Source organism: Humulus lupulus, chromosome X (assembly GCF_963169125.1).
Source record: "Humulus lupulus chromosome X, drHumLupu1.1, whole genome shotgun sequence".
Lineage (NCBI taxonomy): Eukaryota > Viridiplantae > Streptophyta > Magnoliopsida > Rosales > Cannabaceae > Humulus > Humulus lupulus.
In genome coordinates, this window is record NC_084802.1 from 1309945 (window position 1) to 1332226 (window position 22282).

The 22282-nt window shown below is 32.4% G+C and overlaps 1 protein-coding gene across 1 annotated transcript; it reads right to left on the bottom strand.

Moving 5' to 3' along the window:
* Positions 1 to 306: 306 nt before the first annotated feature.
* LOC133804370 (protein MEI2-like 7) lies at positions 307 to 1972 on the bottom strand. The gene is made up of 4 exons (XM_062242536.1): positions 1596 to 1972; positions 1424 to 1510; positions 1185 to 1347; positions 307 to 513 (listed from the first exon to the last, which is right to left on the bottom strand). The coding sequence occupies exons 1-4, from the start codon at positions 1970 to 1972 to the stop codon at positions 307 to 309; spliced, it is 834 nt and encodes a 277-aa protein (XP_062098520.1).
* Positions 1973 to 22282: the final 20310 nt, after the last annotated feature.

Below are 22282 nucleotides of genomic sequence, written 5' to 3' on the forward strand. Positions count from 1 at the left end.
ATTCTGAATAATTTACGATACCGAAAACATAAAACATGTTGTATCAAAGCCTGTTTTATACGTGCGTGAAATAATTCATTTTGAAACATGTTTTGGGCACAATAAACTTTTCGGAATTTTCTAAAATCTGATAAGGGGTCCTAAACAACTACATTGTACATCGACCGTCATATAAAACAATTTAGATTATAATTTTTTCACGTGCCAAAAATAAAAACGTCCATAGTGATGAGTGATGATGAGAACAAAAGTGATGTCCCCATGAGTGTATAAACTTGGATATAGAAGATATATAAAGAAAGAAAGTCAAGGTTTTTGAAGTTGTGGTGGATGTGTGGATCTGATGGGGTGGCGAGGCCTGGTTTCCACCTTTATGCCAATATTAAATCCTTGGCCTGAAGTAGCAGAAGATGATGTTCCATCACGCCCTGGCAGGAACACAATAGGAAGATACTCTTTACTTTTACAGTAGAAATTCTTGCTCACAAAGGATGCCCTCAAAGAATCAAGACCCTGAAATATAATCATTAATTACATTTAGTACTAATTTGTACTAATTAAAATCGTTTGATTAACTAATTTGTTTAACAACTATATATATATTAGATAAAGGGTATTTGCGGCATAAATACCCAATATTTTACACTTGTTACACTTAAATACCTAATTTTATGTTCAATATATGTTGAAGATAAATACATAGTCGTTTTTCTTTGTAGCAAAAACACACAAAATTGCTTTTATCAGTACCTTTTCTGTTGAAGTTATTGACTGTTGACTCACCAGATATGTATCACTCCGTAATTCGAGTATTTTTGTTCTCAAAATATGAATTTTTTAGATTTGAATTAATTAAAAATTTCTCTTTAATTAATTTTTCTAATTTAAAATGTTATTTTTTAAATATTATGAAATTGACCGATTACATAGAGATAAATGTCTGTTTAGATAACATATTTAACAATTCTAACAGATGAGGTACTTATAGAAACAATGTTTTAGCAATTATAGGTATTTTTGCCGCAAAACAAAATGATTACGTATTTATCTTTAATATATATTTAACATTGAATATTTTTACTATAAAAATAAAAAATTAGGTATTTAGCAGTAAGAAGCGTACAAAATTGAGTATTTACTACACAAATAGCCTTATATATATATATATATATATACGTACTAACCTGGATTTTTGCCAATACCACTTCACAAACCTTAGTACTCTGATACGACGATGACCAACTGAACTTGTGGAAAGCTTCAAAAAATGTCCATGCACCCTCACTCGAAGTGAAATTCACAAATCCATAACCAAGATTAACAATTTTCTTGCGATTCCAGTATTGGCTGCAATTAATAATAATGTTATTAAATAAATATATATCAAAAAGAAAACACAAGATCATATATATATATTACGTACTTGAAATCCATAGGCAAATACAAAAAGTTGTATTTTGAACCAGACGATCTACAGTGTTCGTCCAAGATTCTAATCATATCACCTCGTCTGTCACCATCAACACATGCATGTTTATATATATATATGTATATATATTCTAATAAAGAAGATTATATTGAACAAGAGTAGTCACCTGAAATAATTGGGAATATTTTTGACCATTACCGTTGTACTGTTCGACCATTGAAGATCATAAAAATCTCCAGGAAAAGGTATGATGGTCGAGCTCCGAGTATTCTCATCATCGTCATCCGAAGCAACCGGTTTCACTGTCATCGTCGCCGGCGAAACTTCCTTCCTGGTCCAAACGGGGTTTGGTAGCCGGCGACGAGGAGGAGGACTACTTGGTCTAGTAGAGTACAGATACACCGGTCGGCGAGGAAGCACGACCAGAGTCATAGACGACGTTTCTCCAAAAGATGGATTGAAAGCATGAAAATGGGCATTGTTGGCGAGTACTTTAGTACGGGAAAAGAAAGGTGTAGCGTTTGGATTCAACGGCTTCGCCATTGACTAGCAGAAGAAGAAGAAGAAAGTGAGTTTATAAGAAGAGATGACTCTTCTTCTCATTCATATCTCATCAGTATATACTAAGAAATCTTAAGTATTTTCGGTACAATTTTTTATTGTAGTTATCAATTGTTGTAAAATTTTAATTTTTTTTTTAATAATTTACTTTACTAAAAAAATAAGGTTGAAATTATTTATTATAAATCATGACTTTTTTTTGTTATGCCGGTAAAAAGTAGTTTATTTAAGCATTAGTTTTATCTCGGTAAAATATTCCAAATTTGTTAATATTTAAAATAATTATAATATATATTACAATAAATATTATTTTGAGAAATAGCACCAGTGTACCGAAGAACTACCCATATGTTTGTTTTGAAGGCTTATATATTTAAGAGAGAGAACGAGAATATAGTTTTTGTAATCTATGTTATTATTTTCTTTAAGGAAAACGTAATTTATGTTATTATTATTTATTTATTTTTGCTCTTACATAAATTGGTATTGTATGTTTTTTTTTTTGCTCAGAAGGGAAATTTTATTGGGATCTGTTTGAGATTATAATCTTTGCCATTAATATAACTTATTACAAAACTATATTAGAAAAACTAGCTGAATAAATTTAAAAATAAATAAATAATATTATATATATATAATAATAACATAAAAATATTACAATTGCAATTAAATTAAAATATTGTTTATAATTTTTTTTAAAATAATAAGGTAATTGACGGCAGCAGCGTACCTATGTTGGGAGAAGGAGGGGCATATAATTTTCTATTTTTAATATCTTATCATTTAAAATATATATATATATATACAATATATTAGAGACTATTGCTGCCCAAAATAAAAAACTTAAATACTATAATTTTAAAAGAACGGAGACCTTATAATATCAAATAAATTATAATTTTTTCACTAAAATAGGAATACGTAATCCCCAAGATTATATCAGAGTTCTAATATAAACTTATTAATGTGAAAATGAGGAACGATGAGTAATAAGAGCACTCACAATAGCCCCTTCATAATTTGCTTTCTCTCCATTTATCCTTTAAATATTTTCATTTATTTTTTTATTCAATTTTTTCTCTAAAAATTATTAGTTTTTTTAGTTTTTATTCATTCTTTTAAATATATAATATTTAAATAATATAAAGAAAAAATAATAACTATATAAATTATTTTGTGGTATCCAAAATAATATGATCTACACTATTCCAAACAATATTGAAGTTAATTATGAAAATACCACTCGCATACAAAATACATATTATATGCATGCGTGGTGATGGAGCCAGACTTTGGCAAGAAGTGAGATTTTCAATAAATTTAGAATTTTAGTGAAGACTTTTATGTTATTTTTTATAGTCATATTAAAATATTTAATTAAAATTTTAAATAAAAAAAATTGAGGTGAGACCTGAGCCCTAACATTGCCCTTAGTGCCTCTGTCCCGACCATGTGCATCTAACCGAGCACCCATCTAGCTTGTAATGTGCTTTTCACGTGCCTCGAGAGTTGAGCACGCTACGCATGTATCAAAACAAGTATGATAGTAGATAAAATTTAAAATAATAATTTGACAAAAAAAATTAGTTTACAATTCTCACTGACTTATATAGCTTAGCTTATGGATATACATAGTAATAGAAAAATATAAATAAGATTCTACTACGAATGAGTAAAACAAGTAAACAAGTAATTAGCAAAAGTAAACAACTTAATTATTAGCATTTTTCATCTCTACTTTTGTTTTGTGCCAAAAGTAAATATTATTCACTGTAGCTCAATTTGGAAAACCCCTGAACGTACGCTTTTTAATTTGGTCAAAACAACCATTGATGATTAATTGTTTTCCATAACCATATAAAAAAAACAAAAAAGCAGCTAGCTATAGCTATAGCTATAGCAATAATATATTATTACTTGCTACTCATTGCATCCATTGTTTGTGGTTTTCTTTATATCAATAAAGATACACATATGATATATATATATATACACATATATCGTACGATTTTCCATTCATTTGATCAATAACAATATATCCATTTAAAAATTTATAGTATTAGGTAGGAATTAACACCTAATCAGCATTATATATTGAGTTAAAGAACACGTTTAACCCATAATTAATATAATTTTGTAAATGTTAGATTATATAATAATAAGCCTACTTTTTATGAGGTGAATATTTTTTTTAATCCTACTGATGTAGCTCTCATTTCTGGACGTTACCACAAGACCTCCAATTCCGCTTAGGAATATTCGTCAAGACCTTATTCGACGGGTCGCCCTCACTTACGATGGGGTGCGTCACCTGAGCCCCATCAACTAACTAGCATTAAAGAGATCCTCAGGTAGATGACAATAGTGACTGGACTAGCGCACAGAGTGCTTACATTTAAGATTTTTTGGACTGTCGCTCCACGCTATTAAAAAGAGTCGACCAGATTTGAACCCTTAACCTCTATCATCTGAGGCATGCAACTTTACCACTTCATTGATTATAGCAATGGGAAAGCTGAATGTTCAAATTTGGCAATTGGCCATTTCTTTTTCTATAAATATATATATTTTTTGTGTAGAAATTATTATTGTTATTATATAATTGAACACTTGAAGTAATAGTAATATTGTGTTCCCCATTGGCATCACATAAGTCATGGCCCTCATGGGTAGTAGTGGTAGCCACTTTCGTTGAATAATAAGACTTAAGTTACTGAGAGTAGAGTATTAGTGAGTTTTAATAAGTTCATCTTCAACCATATATGTCATTTTTTTGTGTAAGTTTAGTACAAAAGTTGTGTAACACTACGTTGAATTCTCATTCCAGTCACATCACGAAAAAATAACACAAAAAATATATTTTAATATAATATAACTATAAATATAAATAATAATCATATTATATATATTTAATATAATTTATTATTATAATATTAGTAGTAAAAAAATAATAAAAGGACAAAAATTTGAACCTAGGTGATGAGGTAATAATTAATATATTGAAAAATTAAAACTAACAATAGTCACTATCATATAATAATAGAAAAGAATGAAAAACTGTTTTAAGTATATCTCAGACCTCTTTAAATCATTCCACCTAAAGAGTCATAAAGGAGCTAGCTAAATGTAAAGAATTTAATATGTTTTTTAATCAAAATTATCTATCTGCATGGATTATTTAATAAAATAATATTAAAAATTATATATTAAATAAAATATGGGTTATAATTAGAATAATGTCTCTAAAATAATTTTTTAATCATTTTAGGTAAATAATAGAGAGCATCATTGGAGTGGATATTATGGTTAAATAATATCCAAGAGTAGTTTAGCACTTAATTATTAGATAGTAGAAGAAAAGCTAGATGATTATAGTGATTTGAGCATCGCTATTAGACACTAACGGTGCCTAACACCACCAAGAGGCGATGCTTAATGAGTGATTAGTGATTTTCTATAATAGTTATTAAATTAAAATATGTGAGACTCGATATTAAATTGTGACAACTAATGACGTTGGACATCCTTTTAACAATTTTATAATAATTTATATAAAAGATAGCAATGAGTAAAATAAGAAGTGGATCCTCAATTTAAGGAGTGGAGCCCTAGGCATTGATCATTTGCTATTCTTTTGTTTAAACATGCTATGTAGGCCATTTATTCTCACATGGTGAATGCACACACTAAGCCTAGATATGCTTAATCATTATGTGTGGATATATATATTTTATTTGTAATTCTTTTGGTATGTGTATGACCACAATTTTGTCTCTAATAATAAAATGGACATTTATTTTCTTGAGTAAAAAATTTATATAAACCGAGAATTATCTTTTTCTTTTTTTTTAAAAAAAAAAGAAAAGAGAATTGTCTTTTAGTGGAAAATTTTGTAGTTATTTTTTTTAGTGTGAGGAAAGAATTTGTAATAATTTACCAAGAGTTTAGATTAAAGGTGTATAGTAAGAAACATGAGTATAAATATAAACTTCTTTCATATTTAAAATCCAATTATTTGAATCAAATACAATTTAATTGTAATTGGATATTCAATTTTTTGTAATTGGATTAAATTAGATTAGTTAACTGTAATTAGATTGATTTGGATATTGCTCACCTTAAGTGGCACTGCCTAAACAGTTGACCACAACGACATGAGATGACATGACATGGTCAGCAATTCACACACAAAGCCCAAGAAAATGCCTTTTTTATTATTATTATTATTATCATAGGAACATGACATTTAAAAGAATTTTGTTTCTAATCTAAAAACAAAATAACAAATTATAATCATAAGCACAAGAGATGGGTGTTTGGCAACTTAAACTTCTTGTCTCTTCCACTCAAAATGTCTTTGTTTTGGTTGGAATCCCATGCTTACTTTTATCTTTACCCAATCCAAATCGAATGCTGCTTTTTAATCTTTTTTTATTACTCACCACACCAACACTTTCTTCTTATTATTATGTTTTGGGGTATTTGCGGCGAAAATACCTAAGTTGTTAGTTTTATAACACTTAAATACCTAACTCTTTTTTTTTGCGATGAAAATACATTCCGTCAACAATCCTTGGCATACATTGGTACTTGACCGTCAAGTGCCATGTAGAGGTACACTTGGAAATTTGTAATTGGTCCACACAATTTTAAACATGACAGGTCACCTAAATCCTTTTTTTTGAAAAAATTTACAATATATCTGATATAATAAAATAAAATTAATAAATAAAAACTAAAAACTAATATAACTAAAAACTTAACCATCTGAATAAACTTAAAAATTAAAAACCCCATCCTTCGTGTACAATTTGAAGAAAACGAAGGTCTAGGGCATAAAAGTTTGAATGTGACCATGGAACAATGGAGCTGCAATTGTCGGCCATCGAAAGAAGTCGTCATCAAGACTTCTTGGACCAACGATAATCCTGGAAGAAGATTCAAGTGCTGCCATAAGTATCGGATGTGGTTAATTTGTAGTTTTTTTTTGAAAATTTTGGGTTTGCTCATCTCTTCTTAACTTCTACTGGTTTGATTATTTCTTTTGTGTTTACAGAGTAATGGTGGTTGTGGGTATTTTCTGTTGGTTAGACCCTCATATGTGCGCTCGAAGCAAGGTGGTCATACCTGGGTTGTTGAGAAAAATTAAATAGTTGGAGGATGAACTTGTTTCTAGAAACACACATGTCGATTGGAGCACACAACAAGCTTTGAGTGATCTTTCTGTGGGAGAGGATATGATTTTTGTATCTGATGCTGATTGCAAGGATGGAGTACAGCATGAAGATGAAGTTAGGGTGGTAAAAAGTAATAAAAAATTATGGGTTGTAGCCATTGTAGTAGTTTTAATATGTATCAACAAATGGTTTTAAGTTATGGGATATCGTTATAATGTTTTGTTGTAAATTATGATCCAATTTGTTAGACCCTTTTGTAAGTGTTATTTGTTTAAATCGAATTTGATGGTTTATGTTTAATCTGGTGGTTTTAAGTTTTATATTTGTATTGTGCAATTCCTATAGTAAAAAAATAAATAAGTGTACTTCATTAAGATGCAATACCAGAGTAAGAACCAGAACTAGATAGTATTGACATTAAGTTTAAAGGTCACGTTGTCCATAACTAGCAAACAAACTAAGATCTAATGCCTATTTGGTTTACATCAAGTGTAAAGGCCATGTTGCCCATAACTATCAAAAAAATAAGACCTAGTGAAGTCAAGTATTCACAAAAACATCAACCTAACTAGACATAAATTAGTTCATTCCCTATCTTCAAAAGCTTTGTCAAAAGTGTGAACATTCTTCTAGCAGGTTGTCTAGGCATGTTGTGTGGACCTAGTCGAAGGACCACCTTGCTAAGAAATGTCATGTTGTCTAGCTCGAGTTTTGGGACCCCCTTGCTGGGTGGTCTTTCTTGAAGTTGGAATGCAAGTGCCTAACATAATTTCTCACCTCTGCACCCTCAAAAACAGAAGCAATAGCATTCTCCAACCCTTTCTGCGTATCGCTCATCATAGCAAACTGAGAAGGCCTGTCAATATCTAGATCTTCCTTCAATAATTTTAAAAACCAAAACCAAGTTTTAGTGTTTTCTTTCTCACAAACTGCATAAGCAATATGATACATTGAGTTTGTTGCATCTATTCCTACTGCAGCCAAAAGCAATCCTTTACAATACCCTTTGAGGAAGCACCCATCAAGACCAATGAGTGGTCTACAACCAGATCTGAAACCTTCCTTACAAGCTTTTAAGCAGATGTATACCCTCTCAAATATCCTTTTTCCTTCTACCATATTTGATTTGATGATGGCAATGCTACCTGGGTTTGTAGCCAAGATCATTTTGCAGCAGTCTTCCAAGATAGTATACTGCTCAGAGACACTACCTTCAAGCAATAATTTTGCTCTGGCCTTTGCCCTGTAGAATATCCAATTAGAAACATGTGAGTACTTGGTTTTAGTTGTCATCTCTTTAAAAGTCTTATACTTCATATCTGGATTAATTCTGAATTGCTCTAAAAAATACTTAGACGACCAGGGAGCATCGGCATGACTATTATTAAGGACCAAACCACAGTTGTGGTTATCTACTAAAGTCTGCACTTTGAAAGTAGTGTTGTCAGCTCTTGAAACACTTGCATACAACAACCAAGGGCATTGTTTAGCTTTGCATTTGACCCTAATTATTCTCATGTCATTGCTTACATATTTAAACTCCCTATTACTTTCAATAAAGTACTCTTTAATAGCAATCCTCAATAGTTTTGCAGTCCCAAATTCCATTCCCAATACAAATTTGAAATCCTTAAAGTTGGACCCAGGGTTGTAATCTTTTTTTGACTTCCTAGGCCCAACCTCTTCACCATCACTTCCAAGACTTTGCAAGTCCTCTTCAGTGTCCACCCCATCTGACTCATCTCCCTGAACACCTTGGCTACACAAATTTGTCACACTGCCCCACCATTTAGTTGGATCAGATGGCCTACCCATCTCTTTTTCTGCCTCAACCTCTTGCTCATACTCCTCATCGTTTAACTCAAAGTCTTCCTCTTTTAGACACCCTCTTGACTGCCTCTGATTAGAAATTTCAGGCATCTCATGTCTTTCATTATTCACTTCATCTGGTAAGACCTCCTCATTTTGTGTGTCAGCTTGAGGTATGGGTGCATCATTCCCAACATCCATTTCAACAGCTGCTTCCTCACTATCCGAAGCAAAATGGACATAAAAATCTTCCTCATTACCTTCATCACTTGCAGCCTCATAATCATCGTCTTTCCCATTCCCTTGTTCTGCCTCATCATCATCACCACACTCAGTTTTCTCACTATCTGATGACAGTTCCACTACAGGTATACCCCCCACATCAGGCACCACATCAGTATCGGATGGTAACTCCTCAATCACACATCTCCTTAATATTTTAGGGGGAGGGTCAGGTATATGTGGTACTGCAGTGGGGTCTTCCTTCCATTCCAAACCAAATGTAGCCTCAGGTAGGACCAAATACACTTCAACCTCTGATATTCTCTTGACATCCATTTCATTAAGTATTTCTGAAGCTTCCTTAGGCCCAACAACCATCTTCCCAGCATTAAGATGCTTCCCATGTGGCTTATATAGAAACCCGAAAGGCATAGAATAACTGAATTTGCTAGCAATATCCTCTAACACAAGCCTGCTGAATTTTCTCTTCGAAACATTGTCAAAGTAGTCTATTTGCCCTTTCTCATATCTTTTATTACCAAAGGGTGTGAATCAATGCCCCCTATGATGCAATTTGACTGTAAACTTCCCAGAATTTTCACCTGTGTAAATTAAAGTACAATATGCACCAAAGCAACAGTACATAGGGGAAACAAACCAAGTCAAAAGTAGTAATAGTGAATAAAATAGTAAACAAAGAATCAAATGCACTATTTTACTCCACAAAAAATGTCAAAACCCCAAAATTGTCACATAGAGATTCCTACAAAAATCCATACGTATGGACCCCACTTTCTATTCTTAAATATGCTTTAAAGCATCTCCACCAACCAGAACCCCAACAAAATTGATATAAAAAATGTAAAAAAAATTAACTCATTTAGAACCCCCAAAACACAAACAAAAATTTGAAATGGGTTCTAGCAAACTTACCGTACGCTGGTGGTGGGTCGTTAGGTCCCCTACGTTAGTGATCGCCGTCAACGTCTGCAACTCGGTTTGTCTTCCTCCTTCGTCCGAATACTTTGATTTGTTTCTTCACGTTTCCTTCTTCCTCATTCAGAAGAATGCTTTTCGTCTTCAACTTTGTTTTTCCAGTTGTTAGTTTATATTCAGATGATTAAGTTTTTAGTTATATTAGTTTTTATTTATTAGTTTTATTTTATTATATCAGATTTATTTTAGACTTTTTTAAAAAATAGGATTTAAGTGACCTGTCATGTTTAAAATTGCGTGGACCAATTACAAATTGTCACGTGTACCTCTACATGACACTTGACGGTCAGGTACCAACGAATGCCAATGATTGTTGACTGAATGTATTTTCACCGCAAAAAAAAAAGAATTAGGTATTTAAGTGTTATAAAACTAACAACTTAAGTATTTTTGTCGCAAATATCCCTTATGTTTTACTTCTAATTTTGTTTTTGATAATATATAATCTTTTAAAGTTAGAAAATGGATGTTAATGTCATTTAGTACTTAACCATTTTCTTGTTCTATTATTATTTTCCCGAAAGGAAAAAGATAAATTAAGTTATACCTAGAGCAAACCAAAGATTAATTTAATAAAAGTGAAAATGAATGAGAGAATAATAAAATACAAAATGTTATATGTAAATATTACTTATTTAAGAAATAATAAATTATACTTATCCTGACACATCCAGCAGTGATAATAATATGATTAAACATACCAAAATAAATATTTGATTAATTATTAAATCACCTTTTAGTTAAAGTATAATTGTTTAAATGATTGATTCCATAAATTAAAAAAAATCAATGTATGTTTTGAGCTTTATACGAACCAAAATTTTGTTGTTCATAATTGGGATAGAGAAGATCTCTTGACCTAAAACTTCAGTTAATCAACAACATAGCTCACATTAATCAGAAATTTAAAAAAGTTCTCTAACAAAGTTGGTTTTTAATATTAAGATGTTAATAAATAAAAATAAAAACAAAAAAAGGTCCAAACAAACAAATAGAATGTCTCCTTTTTGGGGTCACAAAGGTAGATCCTAAGGTATATATTTGTGTGTATATAATATGTATATACATATTAGGAGTTTTATAAAAACATATTTTATTAAGTATGTTTTCTAAGTATTAAAAATTTCATGTACAAAATATTGATGTATAATATACTGAATTTTCTTTTATATGATTTTAATTAAAAAAAAAGTAAGTACTTGTTAATATTGTTAATTACCAATCAGACTTTAAGTTTTACTTGTTTTGGTAATTCTTACTATTATTGTAATCTCATGTTTTTTCTTTTGTTTTTTCACATATCCCAAGACAAAAATACTTCTATTTTTTTACAGTAAAATACTTCTACTTTTGACTATATATATACAACAATATCATATCTATTTTTATCTATCTTTTTAATGTATTGTGAATATATAACATAGCTTGAAACTTATGATAACATTATTATTATTATTGATAACACAAATCGATAAAAAATATATCAGTGGCCGTTTACTATTTTGGGTATCTTTGGACTTGTAAATTAAGATGACATTTTAAGTTAATGCTCCAACTACGACTTGTATATAAATCTCATGATTAGTGTACTTTAAATTGTTGTTGTGATCCTATATATGTTTATTAATAGAAAATTTACACAAACTGACGAAACTATCACATTTATTACAAAAATAATGTGAGACGGATTTTTTTTTATCTATTTTACTGTTTGGGGTTTTCTTATATATTCTTTGGTAAGTTTTTATATTACCGTAAGATGGTTTATATTATAATTGAAACCCACATAGGTTTGTCGAGATGCTTTTTCTTCAATATCTTTTTAGTCACTTCACTCTCTTCATTTTTTTTGTTTTTCCCTAAAAACTTGTGCAACTTTATTGGCTGCACTAAAGTTGTCAGTGGAATAATTTATTTATTTTATATATTTTCTTCAATACTTGTTCATAAAAGTCGGATGTTGATCTTTTTAGTCATTCTTGCATTGAAAATGCCAAAAGTTCACATTTTTATCTCTTTCTTTCTTTTATTATATCTTCAAAAGTTCATAAATGTCCATGTATATATCATCTCTCATGGAAAACTGGTTGATTTAAAAAAAAAATCATAAACACGAATAGGCTTAAAGGAAGCACGTGAGCTAATGTGAGCGAAACTAATTTCTTATTTTCTGATCTGTTGTTGGATTGCTGTTGTGTTGTTTATGTATGATTGTTGTGTGATTTCTTATTTTCTTTTTTGTTGTTGGATTGTTATTGTTGTGGTGTTACTTATGTTGATCTGAGTTTTATGACTCAATGAGCTCTCTATATCTTTAATGGTTATGTTGATCTATAGTTGTTTATAAGTTGTTTTGTTGATGTTTTCATCTTTTGATTTTTTTGCTATTGTTGTTGCATTTTGATTTGATTTATTTTGTTATTTTTTAGTTTTCCTATTGTTTTCGTGTTGATCTCATGCTGATGACTCTTTTTATGTTTTTGTTTTGTTGCTTAAGTCTTGTTTTATGATTTATGTTGAGTTGTTTGATCATTTCTCTAACGTTTGCAACATAAACTCTCTCCCTCCAGCTCTTTCTTTCATTCTTTTTTCTTTTTATTCTTCTTCAAATTTTCACAGCAACAACATCATCACCATTAGAGACCGTTGTTGACTTGATGTTGATTTTGTGTTGATCTTGCATTGTCTACTTGTCTGTGCAGGTTGTATGCTAGGATCATTGACAACAACCCAAAAGCAACAATGTTTTAGATTTTGCTGGTGTTGCTGTCAGATCTAGATCGCCGACAACTACAGTATTTTGGTGTTGCTTTTTTCTCAGATTGAGATCGGGTTGTAGTTGTGATTTTTTTTTTCCAGATTGAGATTTGTTGTCTTTGTGGTGTTGCTTTTTAGATCTAGATCATCTGTAGTTGGGGTGTTGTTTCAGAACGAAATGCTTTGTAGTTTTGTTGTTGTTTCAGGTCAAGTTTGGCTATTGTTTGAAATCAAAATCGTCGTGGGTCACCTGAGAGAGGTATGGTCTGTGGTTTTTGTTGTTGTTTGAGGTTGAATTTGGATGCTGTTTCAGGCAGAAATCGCCGTGGGTGTCGCTTGAGAGAGGGCGAGTTGCAGCCTGCAAGAGAGAGAAAGAGCAAGTAGTATTTGTGTAATTTTGAAGTTTTGTTCCGTATAAATATAAATTTTTTTGTGCTATAGTAAAAATGATATTTTTTATTACTTTTTGGTTATTTAAGAAAAAATCCCTTTATTAATACTATTATATATATTTGCATTGTTGCTGGTAATATTATTCATTTATTTGAGTGTTAAATCTTATATTTTTGGTAAAAGATTGAAATGCGAGATGAATTTAAATGAAAAAAAAAGTAAAAGTAAATTAAAAAAAAAGTAAATATAAATTTAAATTAGGATTGTAGCCTAGACCACTTTGGGCAAAAGCACCTTTTTGACTACCAAGCATTATTCCAAAGGTTTCTTTGCCCTAGTCATGAGTGGTGAACAACATTATAGTTAGTTATAAAATCATTTCTTTTAATCCCAAGTTTTCTTTCACATACAAAACAATTTCCTCATTGAGTGTTGATCAAAAGTTAATTTTTTTTTCAAGGCATAAATTTCACTAGATAATGAAGAAACATTTTCTTTTAGAATTTTGTTCTTAGCAACCAATCTAGCAAATTCATCACGTAAATCACTTAAAGTATCAAATAACTGTTCAAGACATTTCTCACAAAAAAAAAAAAAACATTTTCACCATCACGATCACTACTAGGTTGCAACTTCATTTTCTTCATCACTTCAATCAATTATTTCATCATCCCAAGTTGCTTCGATAATCTTCTTCTTGTTTTTTTTTCTCACGAGGCACTCCTTCATGATGTGGTTGAGTTTGTTGCATTCATAGCAAGAGACTCTTTGTCTTTCCTTTGTGGAGAATTTTTGTGCAATGTTTCTCCTTTTCTTGTGATCCTCCTCGTCCTCGTCCTTGTCTTGTTCATCCGTGAAGATTTCATGGTTCATGAGAGAACCAATGAGTGCTTCCAATGGTAGCTTGGAAATGTCTTTGGACTCGTAAATAGCTATCACCTTTCCATGGAAGGCCTTATTCAAGCTCCTCGATATTTTACTCATCAAATCCTTTTGAGAAAATACATGGCCAAGAGTGTTCAATTCATTAGTAATATTAGTAAGATGAGTGTACATGTTAGTAATAATGGTTTCATTTGGTTTCAGAACTTCTTTCATAGAGCCAATGCCTTGATGTGTGACTTGTAACATATTTTCACATTTCATGAGCCGATGAGTCTTGTTGTATATTTTTGAACGTATCTCAGTCTAATTCACATAATAAAGCGTGTTTGGCCTTTGCATTTTTAGATAGCATCAAATTGTTGTAATCATCAAGATCCTTGTATTCCTTATCTACCTCCTTACCTTCTATGGTTTTCTTAGGAACATAAGGTCCTACACTAACAATATGCCATAGATGGTAATTTGTGGCTTGGAGATATATTTTCGTCCTAATTTTCCAATATGAAAAATCAACACCATTGAAAAATGGTGGTCTAGTTGTGTTAAGTTCTTCTAACATTCTATTTTGCGAATTTGTTGAGTAAGCCATACTCTCCCAAACCTTTCACAAACACAGTGATTAACGGTCAAACGTGCACCAACTTTGCGATAGTTATAGTGGAGAAGAGAGATCAATTCAACAAGGAGGTAAAAATAAACAAAAATATTAGTACAAAATAAATAAGAATAGTAAAAAGTGACAAAAAATATGTTTATGATTTTGGGGTTTTGTGAACTTTATAATGAAAACAAACAAAGAGAATGTTTAATCAGTGATAAACGATAGAATTGTTTCAAGAATCACTCATATACGTTATTTTAGTTATTTAAATTTTTTATTCACAAAATTGACACATAAATAGTTTTTTCTCAACTACTCAGTTCGAACAAAAAAAATATTTAAGTGATTAAGTTCTTTACTTTGGAAGTACAATAATAGTCTTATGAAAAACCTCAAGATGACAAAATACCAATAGTCAATAATGCAATAACAAATTGAACATAAAAATAAATATCAAAATTGTTTTTACCAATTAGAAATACATAGAAAGAACATCACTAGTCTTATATATTATTAACAAAAGTAAATAAGGATAATAAAATGAAGATGATGTTGAAAGAACATTAATCACTCAAATGTTTTAAAATAAAAACATAATGAATCAAAAATACAAAATAACATTACTTTACGTAATTATCCCTAACATTCTCAAGAAACTTAGGCTATTATGCTCATTATTCTCGCAAACATTCTAACACGAAGGTATGAGAAGAAAGTGATGAAATTTTGCTATAGTTCTTTTGCACCAAAAATTGCACATCAAATTATGAAAAATGAACCCTTATTTATAGTTTCTAAGGGCTAAAATTATAATAAAAATAAAATTAGAATAAAACAATCATAAAAAGAAAAACTGAAAATGCAGAATATTCGGCTGAACATGGCCTCATTGCTGGAATTTGTGAGAAGTTGGCATTTATGCAAAAATCTGAGAAAAACTGATGCTGGGTCAAATTTGTGAAATTGGGCTTGCGATCGTTGGCCCAAATTCGTACAATTGGGCTGGATCAAATAAATTTTGGGCTTCAAATTTAAAAAAGAATGTCACTTTTCTTTGTTTTCTTTTTGAGTATTTCTGTGCTATAAGTACACAAGTTGTGTACCAAGATGACACCTTTTTTCTAAATCTTTATCATTTTTAACTAGGGGACGAGTGTATTAGCTACTGTGGTAACTTAGAACTCTGCATATCTACGGCTAAAAATGTGGTAACATATTTATTCCTAATCCATAATTAGAAGGAAAAAATAAAAAGGTCTACAAATTTTTTTAGTATAATAAGTGAAGGGGAGTTTGATGAGAAACCTATTTTTTTTATTAATTACTTCTGTATTTAACTATTGAAAAAAAATAACGATAAAACGTTGAATTTTACATGCGAATACAAAAAAAAACAATAAACATTAGTGCAACAAGCTGTTTGAACTTTGTTGGCACTGTAAATTATTCAGAATTTCTTAAAAATTTACAGGTATCTTAAATGACTACACTGTACATCATCATATAAAAAAATTATCGAGATGTAAAAAATAACCCAAAAACATAAACTGGCGGCACCGCAACAGCCAACTGTAGTCTTTCGATTGATCAATTGAATAAAAATTCAAACTAATATGGTTTGACCAAGTTTGGTTTCAGTGGATCAGGGCCGCTTTGGTCTTAAAATGGGTTACATCCAAGCCTAAACTTCCACGTGTAGGAAATATATATATATATATATATAGTATATAATACTTGAATAAACTAATACTATAAATACAATATTTATATCTACTAAATTAAAGATACATAAATATTATAATTATAAATAACATAATATAAATAACTATAATATAAATAGTAATATTATAATTATAAATAATACAATATAAATAGTAACTATAATTAATTTAGACAATAATTATAAAGAATAAAAATAAAAGTCGAGGTTTGTGTAACACACAGTTTCCTTAAAACAGATTCGCCACCTCCACGAGGTTTTGACGTTTGTCTTCCAAGATACAACGGAGAACGACAACTAACTCAATTACTTCGCCAAACCAAATATGTCCAAACTCTATCACACTAAGAATATAAAACATATAACTAAATATAATTAATATCAAGTATATACCTTAAAGAAAAGGAGTTTTTTGATGTTGTAAACTACACACCCAAGACACTTTATTATATAGGCTACACACCCAAATCCCAATTAGTTTTCCATTCAAAATTCTAACACCACTTAGCCGAAAGGCTCCAAATTTTGAAATTTTACTTAAAATATAAATTCAAATTATATAATTTTATTAAAATTAAAATTAGTCAAATAATGAGCTTTATTTTAGTATTGTACAATTAATATAATAATTATACATTAAAGATATACAAGTTATTATTTACACTAACAATACATGTTTTTCAACCAAATCTGATATAATGGTGCAATGCAATCTCAATAAATTAGACTTACCATAAATATAAAAACTTTATTAATATGCCAAAATCAATTAATATGAAAATGAAATTAAATTAAGAAGCTTTCATGACCATAATAATTCACCAATTTCAAAATTGAAATGCTAAAGATACAAAAAAAAAATGGTGGTCAGAATATGCAGAGAAGAAAATTTGGTGATTTTTTAATTTATGGTTAAGTGCAGCATTGATGTTGGGGGAGTTGATTTGGGATATCATGGGGGAAAATTTATTAGGCAGAACAAGAGATTCAATAGTGGTTTGGTCTAAGGAATCTTCCCATTGCAGCTTCTGATCATGGTCCTGGTATCTCCAAAAGACTAGCGTATACCAGGAGAGTGCTGCAACCTTGGAACAGAGAGGTTTTTACATGTGGATACTAGTCTTAAAGTCCTTGAGAATAGGTTGCTGGCTATATAGAATGAGGAAGACCTGTTGATGGAAGAAGATCTAATCCACAGAGAGATGAATGAACTTTGGCTGAGGAAAGAGTGTATATGGAGGCAGAAGTATAGGGAAGCATGGCTGTTCAATGGGGACCGAAACACAAAGTTTTTTCATGCCTCTACACTCATCCGTTGTAGATGAAATCACATATGAACACTTCATGATGTCGATGGTTGTAGAAAGGAAAAACATAATGATATGGGGAAGATCCTAAATGACTACTTTCTTTCAATCATCAAGTCTGATTGTCCTTCCATTCCCGATGATTTGGAATCACTCATCCATCCTGTGATCACAAGAGAATGAGGCAATTTGGGATCCCCTATGAGGGAGGAGATAGAGAAATGTGTGTTTTAGATGCACCCCTGTAACGTCCTGGATAGCCAAGACCGTTACACTGTTTACTTTTAAATAGTGCTAGACTCCCTAATCAAGTCATTTGGTCGTAAACATGTAACTAAAGGTAATTGACAGGTTAGGGTTAAAAATTTTGGTCTATAGAAGTAATTATTTCATTAAAAGTTTAAGTTCGTACATGGGATCCCAAAATAAACATTAAAAGGCCATTTACAATTTAAAAGAATACAACAGGCCGACCTAAGCGGCAAAATTAAGGTTGGACCTCAGTTCCTCTGTGAACCCCCAGTCATGGTGGTCGAGCAAGCTGCATATGTACACGTTGCCACTGAAGCTCTCCAACTCATGGCTGGTCCAACTTCCATTTTTCCTTACATGCACCACATAGCACCCGTGAGCCAATGCTCAACAATAAAGCTTAAACATGCTCATAAGCAATTAATAACATGTTACAGAATCATAATTAGCATGCCTAGTAGTAATAACCTACTTGTGTATGCATTCAATCTAGATAGGTGACTATAGAGTCACACCAGGACCCGTTGCCCTAGATAAGGGACCATAGAGTCACCTATGGCCCGTTGCTCTAGATAAGTGATTGTAGAGTCACCCAGGGCTCGTTGCAATAGTCTGTATAACCAGCCTTAGGGCTGGCCAAGCGTACCTGACGCTTTATTTTCCAAACGACCGTAGGGTCAGTCAAGCGTATACCACGCTCCTGGATAGGCCTAACTATATTGGCTAGCACTATTGCTGCCCTTGACTTATAAGTCAAGCCTTTCAATCATATAATACATACAAGCACAAATCATTTAACAATTATCTAGATACATAGCATTCAAGCATGCTTAATCAAATAATCATAGGCATAATCATAATTATGCTTATTCACAGGGGCTTGAGCCCTAATCATAACCCAAGGTGCAGTTTTCTTACCTCTCGACCCTCGAGCACGATCCCCTTTCGAGCCCTAGCGGTACTTTAGTCACAACCATAATAGATGATATCCATCAATATCGAGTAAATAAAGGCTTCCGAACCTAGTCCTAGCCTCCGGGACCTCGAATTCTAATAAACCGGGTAGTAGAATCCTTCCTAAGGTTCGAATTCTACTAAACCCTTAGGTTTGAATTCCTATAATTGGAAACCTCACTTGGCTATTCTTTCCGATTAGCGACGTGGTGAGCCCCAAAGTAGAGAACCATGGTCCTGTTTTCACTTGACACGTGCCGCGGCGTTAAGGTGGTTCAAAAGAACACCAACACCTCTGAGTTCATACGGGCCACAACTCTCCAAGAATAGCGCCGCGGTGCAACCCCACCAACCCAGATTTCCAACATTTTTCTATGAGCCAAATCCCTCCAAATTCATCCCAAAGTTGTACCAATGTCAAAACTAAATCCCAAATATCTCGAACAACATATAAACCCCAAAAATTTCATCAAAATTCAATTAACACCGAAAATCCCATCTTGATCTTCTAAGCTAAAAAACACAAAGAACTCAAACCAAAAATTCACAACAAAGATAGAGTTTAAACCTTACCTCAGCTGTGTATTACGACCCTACGCATCACCTTAATCCAATCCTAGCTCCAAGCACTCAATTCAAGTCAATCTCCTCCAAATTCAAAGAAACTTCACCACAATAAGGTAATCCAGGGCATGAAGGCTCCAAGCACTCAATTTAGTATCTCTCCTCTCGTCTGAAGGCTTCTAGGTGACTAAGGTAATCCAGGGCATGAAAAGACTGAAATGTCCTTTGCCCAAATTCTTTCTCTTTAATGCCCTCAAGGGCAAAATAATCTTTTGCCACCATTTCCCAGTAATCCACAATTAACATCATATTTCCCAATTAATTCAAATATCCCCAAGTAATCACCAAATAACTTCCCATTACCTGATAAATCCCGGTAATTTACTAAATTACCAAAATACCCCTAGGCTCACTTGGAGCCGGGTATTGGACCCGTTGTGACTAACCCGCTAACTTACTCACTAGGATATCCTCATATCGAGTAACCCGAATATATCCACATAATAATGTGGTCTAAATCATAAAATACATATATTTACAATTACACCCCCAACGGGTCAAAATTACGAAAAATACCATTCTAATAAGAAATGGGCCAACATGCATGCTTAATACACCTAAACATTCAACATTAGTCATATCATAATATAACTCACATAATGCATATAATCACGCATATGATCATAGAAGTGCATGTAATATCACATAAACACATAATTGATCCAATTATTTCCCTCATGGCCCCCTAATAAAGACATTAAGCCTTATTAGGGTATTTAGGACTTACAACCCCCTTAAAGCCCCTGGGCCTGATGGGATGTCGGGGTGCTTCTATAGACGATGTTGGGACTCAGTTGGAGATAGTGTGGTTGATACTGTCCAGGAGTTCTTCACTTCGGGCACACTTGAAGAGAATCTGAATTATATGTACATAACGCTTATTCCCAAGATTGATGGTGCGGATAGAGTGGTGAAACTTAGGTCAATAAGCCTATGCAATTTTGTCTATAAGCTTATTACCAGAATTCTCTCTTCAAGGTTGCGTGGCGTTATGGATGAATTGATATGCCATTATCTTATTATCTCTATTTAATTTTACTAATAGTATAAATATAACACATATATATATATATATATATCTAGTCATGCTCTTTCTAGATATCATCAAATTAGTAAGAATAATATAGATAATTTCTTTTATCATTCTCTTCACCTTTATTTATTTTTGCTAAAATTATATAGAATTATTCATGCTCTTTCTATGTATTTATAATTAGTTAAAGTAATATTTATATTAAGTTTTATATTTAATCTTATATTGTTGTAATGACCTCCTTACTTAACATACATATATACATTACTGGGCGTGCGAGGCATCATCCTCGGTAAACGCAATCAGTTGGGACTCGACCCTTTGTTAGTTCGGTGCTCGGGGTTCTTGAACATAAAGGATATCATCCCCTGTTTTCAGCTCTTGCACATACCTCTTTTGAGCATTTCTACTCGTGGGGTATTTTAAACCCATAAGGGAAGGCAGCCTTCGAGATATGTGGTGCAAATTGTTTGAGCTCTTCATCCGAATGATATGTTTTTTCTTTATTCTTTCCTTCTCGTAGGAGTCTGAATTGCTCCTTGAGTAAATTGATCTGTTCTTGAACTGGATCTATGGGAGAAGGTACTTGTACCCTTGGGAGCTGGTTATTATTCAACGAAGTTCTAGCTCCTTGTTGCAGTATAAGGTTGTAATTATTTTCATATATTGGTGGTATAGGATCTCATCACTTGGCATTTAGGTGTGCCCTCAAGTCAATGTTTGGATGATTGAACTGCCCCTGGTTCTAATTTAAATGGTCTTGTAGGTCAAGACCATCATTTGGATAGTTGTTGTAGTATCTTGGCTCGGTGTTATATACGCTCACTGACCTGCTCCTATCTTGGTTGTTGGTTCGATAACTCTCCTTAGCAAAACTCACAGTTTGCTGCTATTGTTGTTGCTAAGCATTGTTCTGAGGTAGGTTTTCGACGTGTATTCTTATCCAGTGGCCAGGGAACTAGACATGTGACTTCCTGTTTGTTGAGGCTGCCTCGTTTTTCCAGTCCTTTGGTTTGCTCCTAGTGGAGCTTCATGTCCACTCCTTTGTCCGTATCTAAGTCTAGGATTTCTACCTGCACTAGCATTTCTCGTGCTCCGAGATGGCCTTTGTGGTATTCCCTCGTTGGCTTGTCTTTCTCCCTGAACAGGCTCCCTATTTTGTGGGATGTCCCGAGATGACGATGGATGCCTTATTGGCAATGGAGGATGTCGAATCAGAGACATCTAGGGTCTTTCATTATTTCGAGCAGGTCACGCATGTTTCAGGTTATTGCTCCAACTTACTCTTTGAGTAGCTCGGTTGTTCCTAGTGTCTACGGACACCTCTCTAGACTGGTTAATGTTTACCCATGGGGGATTTTGAGATGAATTCCTTTGCTGGTTAACTCTAGGGTTTGTAGCAGTTCCTCTTGTTTGGGCCGAGTGAGCTCTTTACTCAACCATCCGAGCTACGATACTTCCTCGTGGTCGTCCCCTAGCTCTCCTCGGGGCCGCCTCAGCTTCTGCAGCCCTTCTAGCCATTTCCTCATTTAATTGGGTTGCTTCAGCAAGCCACTCCCATA

Bases quoted from the DNA above. Each gene is read 5' to 3' on its own strand.
- LOC133804370 (XM_062242536.1), bottom strand. From the start codon at position 1,972: ATGGCGAAGCCGTTGAATCCAAACGCTACACCTTTCTTTTCCCGTACT. The intron at 1,348-1,423 runs GTACGTAATATA...TATTAATTGCAG, and splicing joins TATTTGCCTATGGATTTCAA to CCAATACTGGAATCGCAAGA. The intron at 514-1,184 runs GTTAGTACGTAT...ATTATATTTCAG, and splicing joins TGGTATTGGCAAAAATCCAG to GGTCTTGATTCTTTGAGGGC.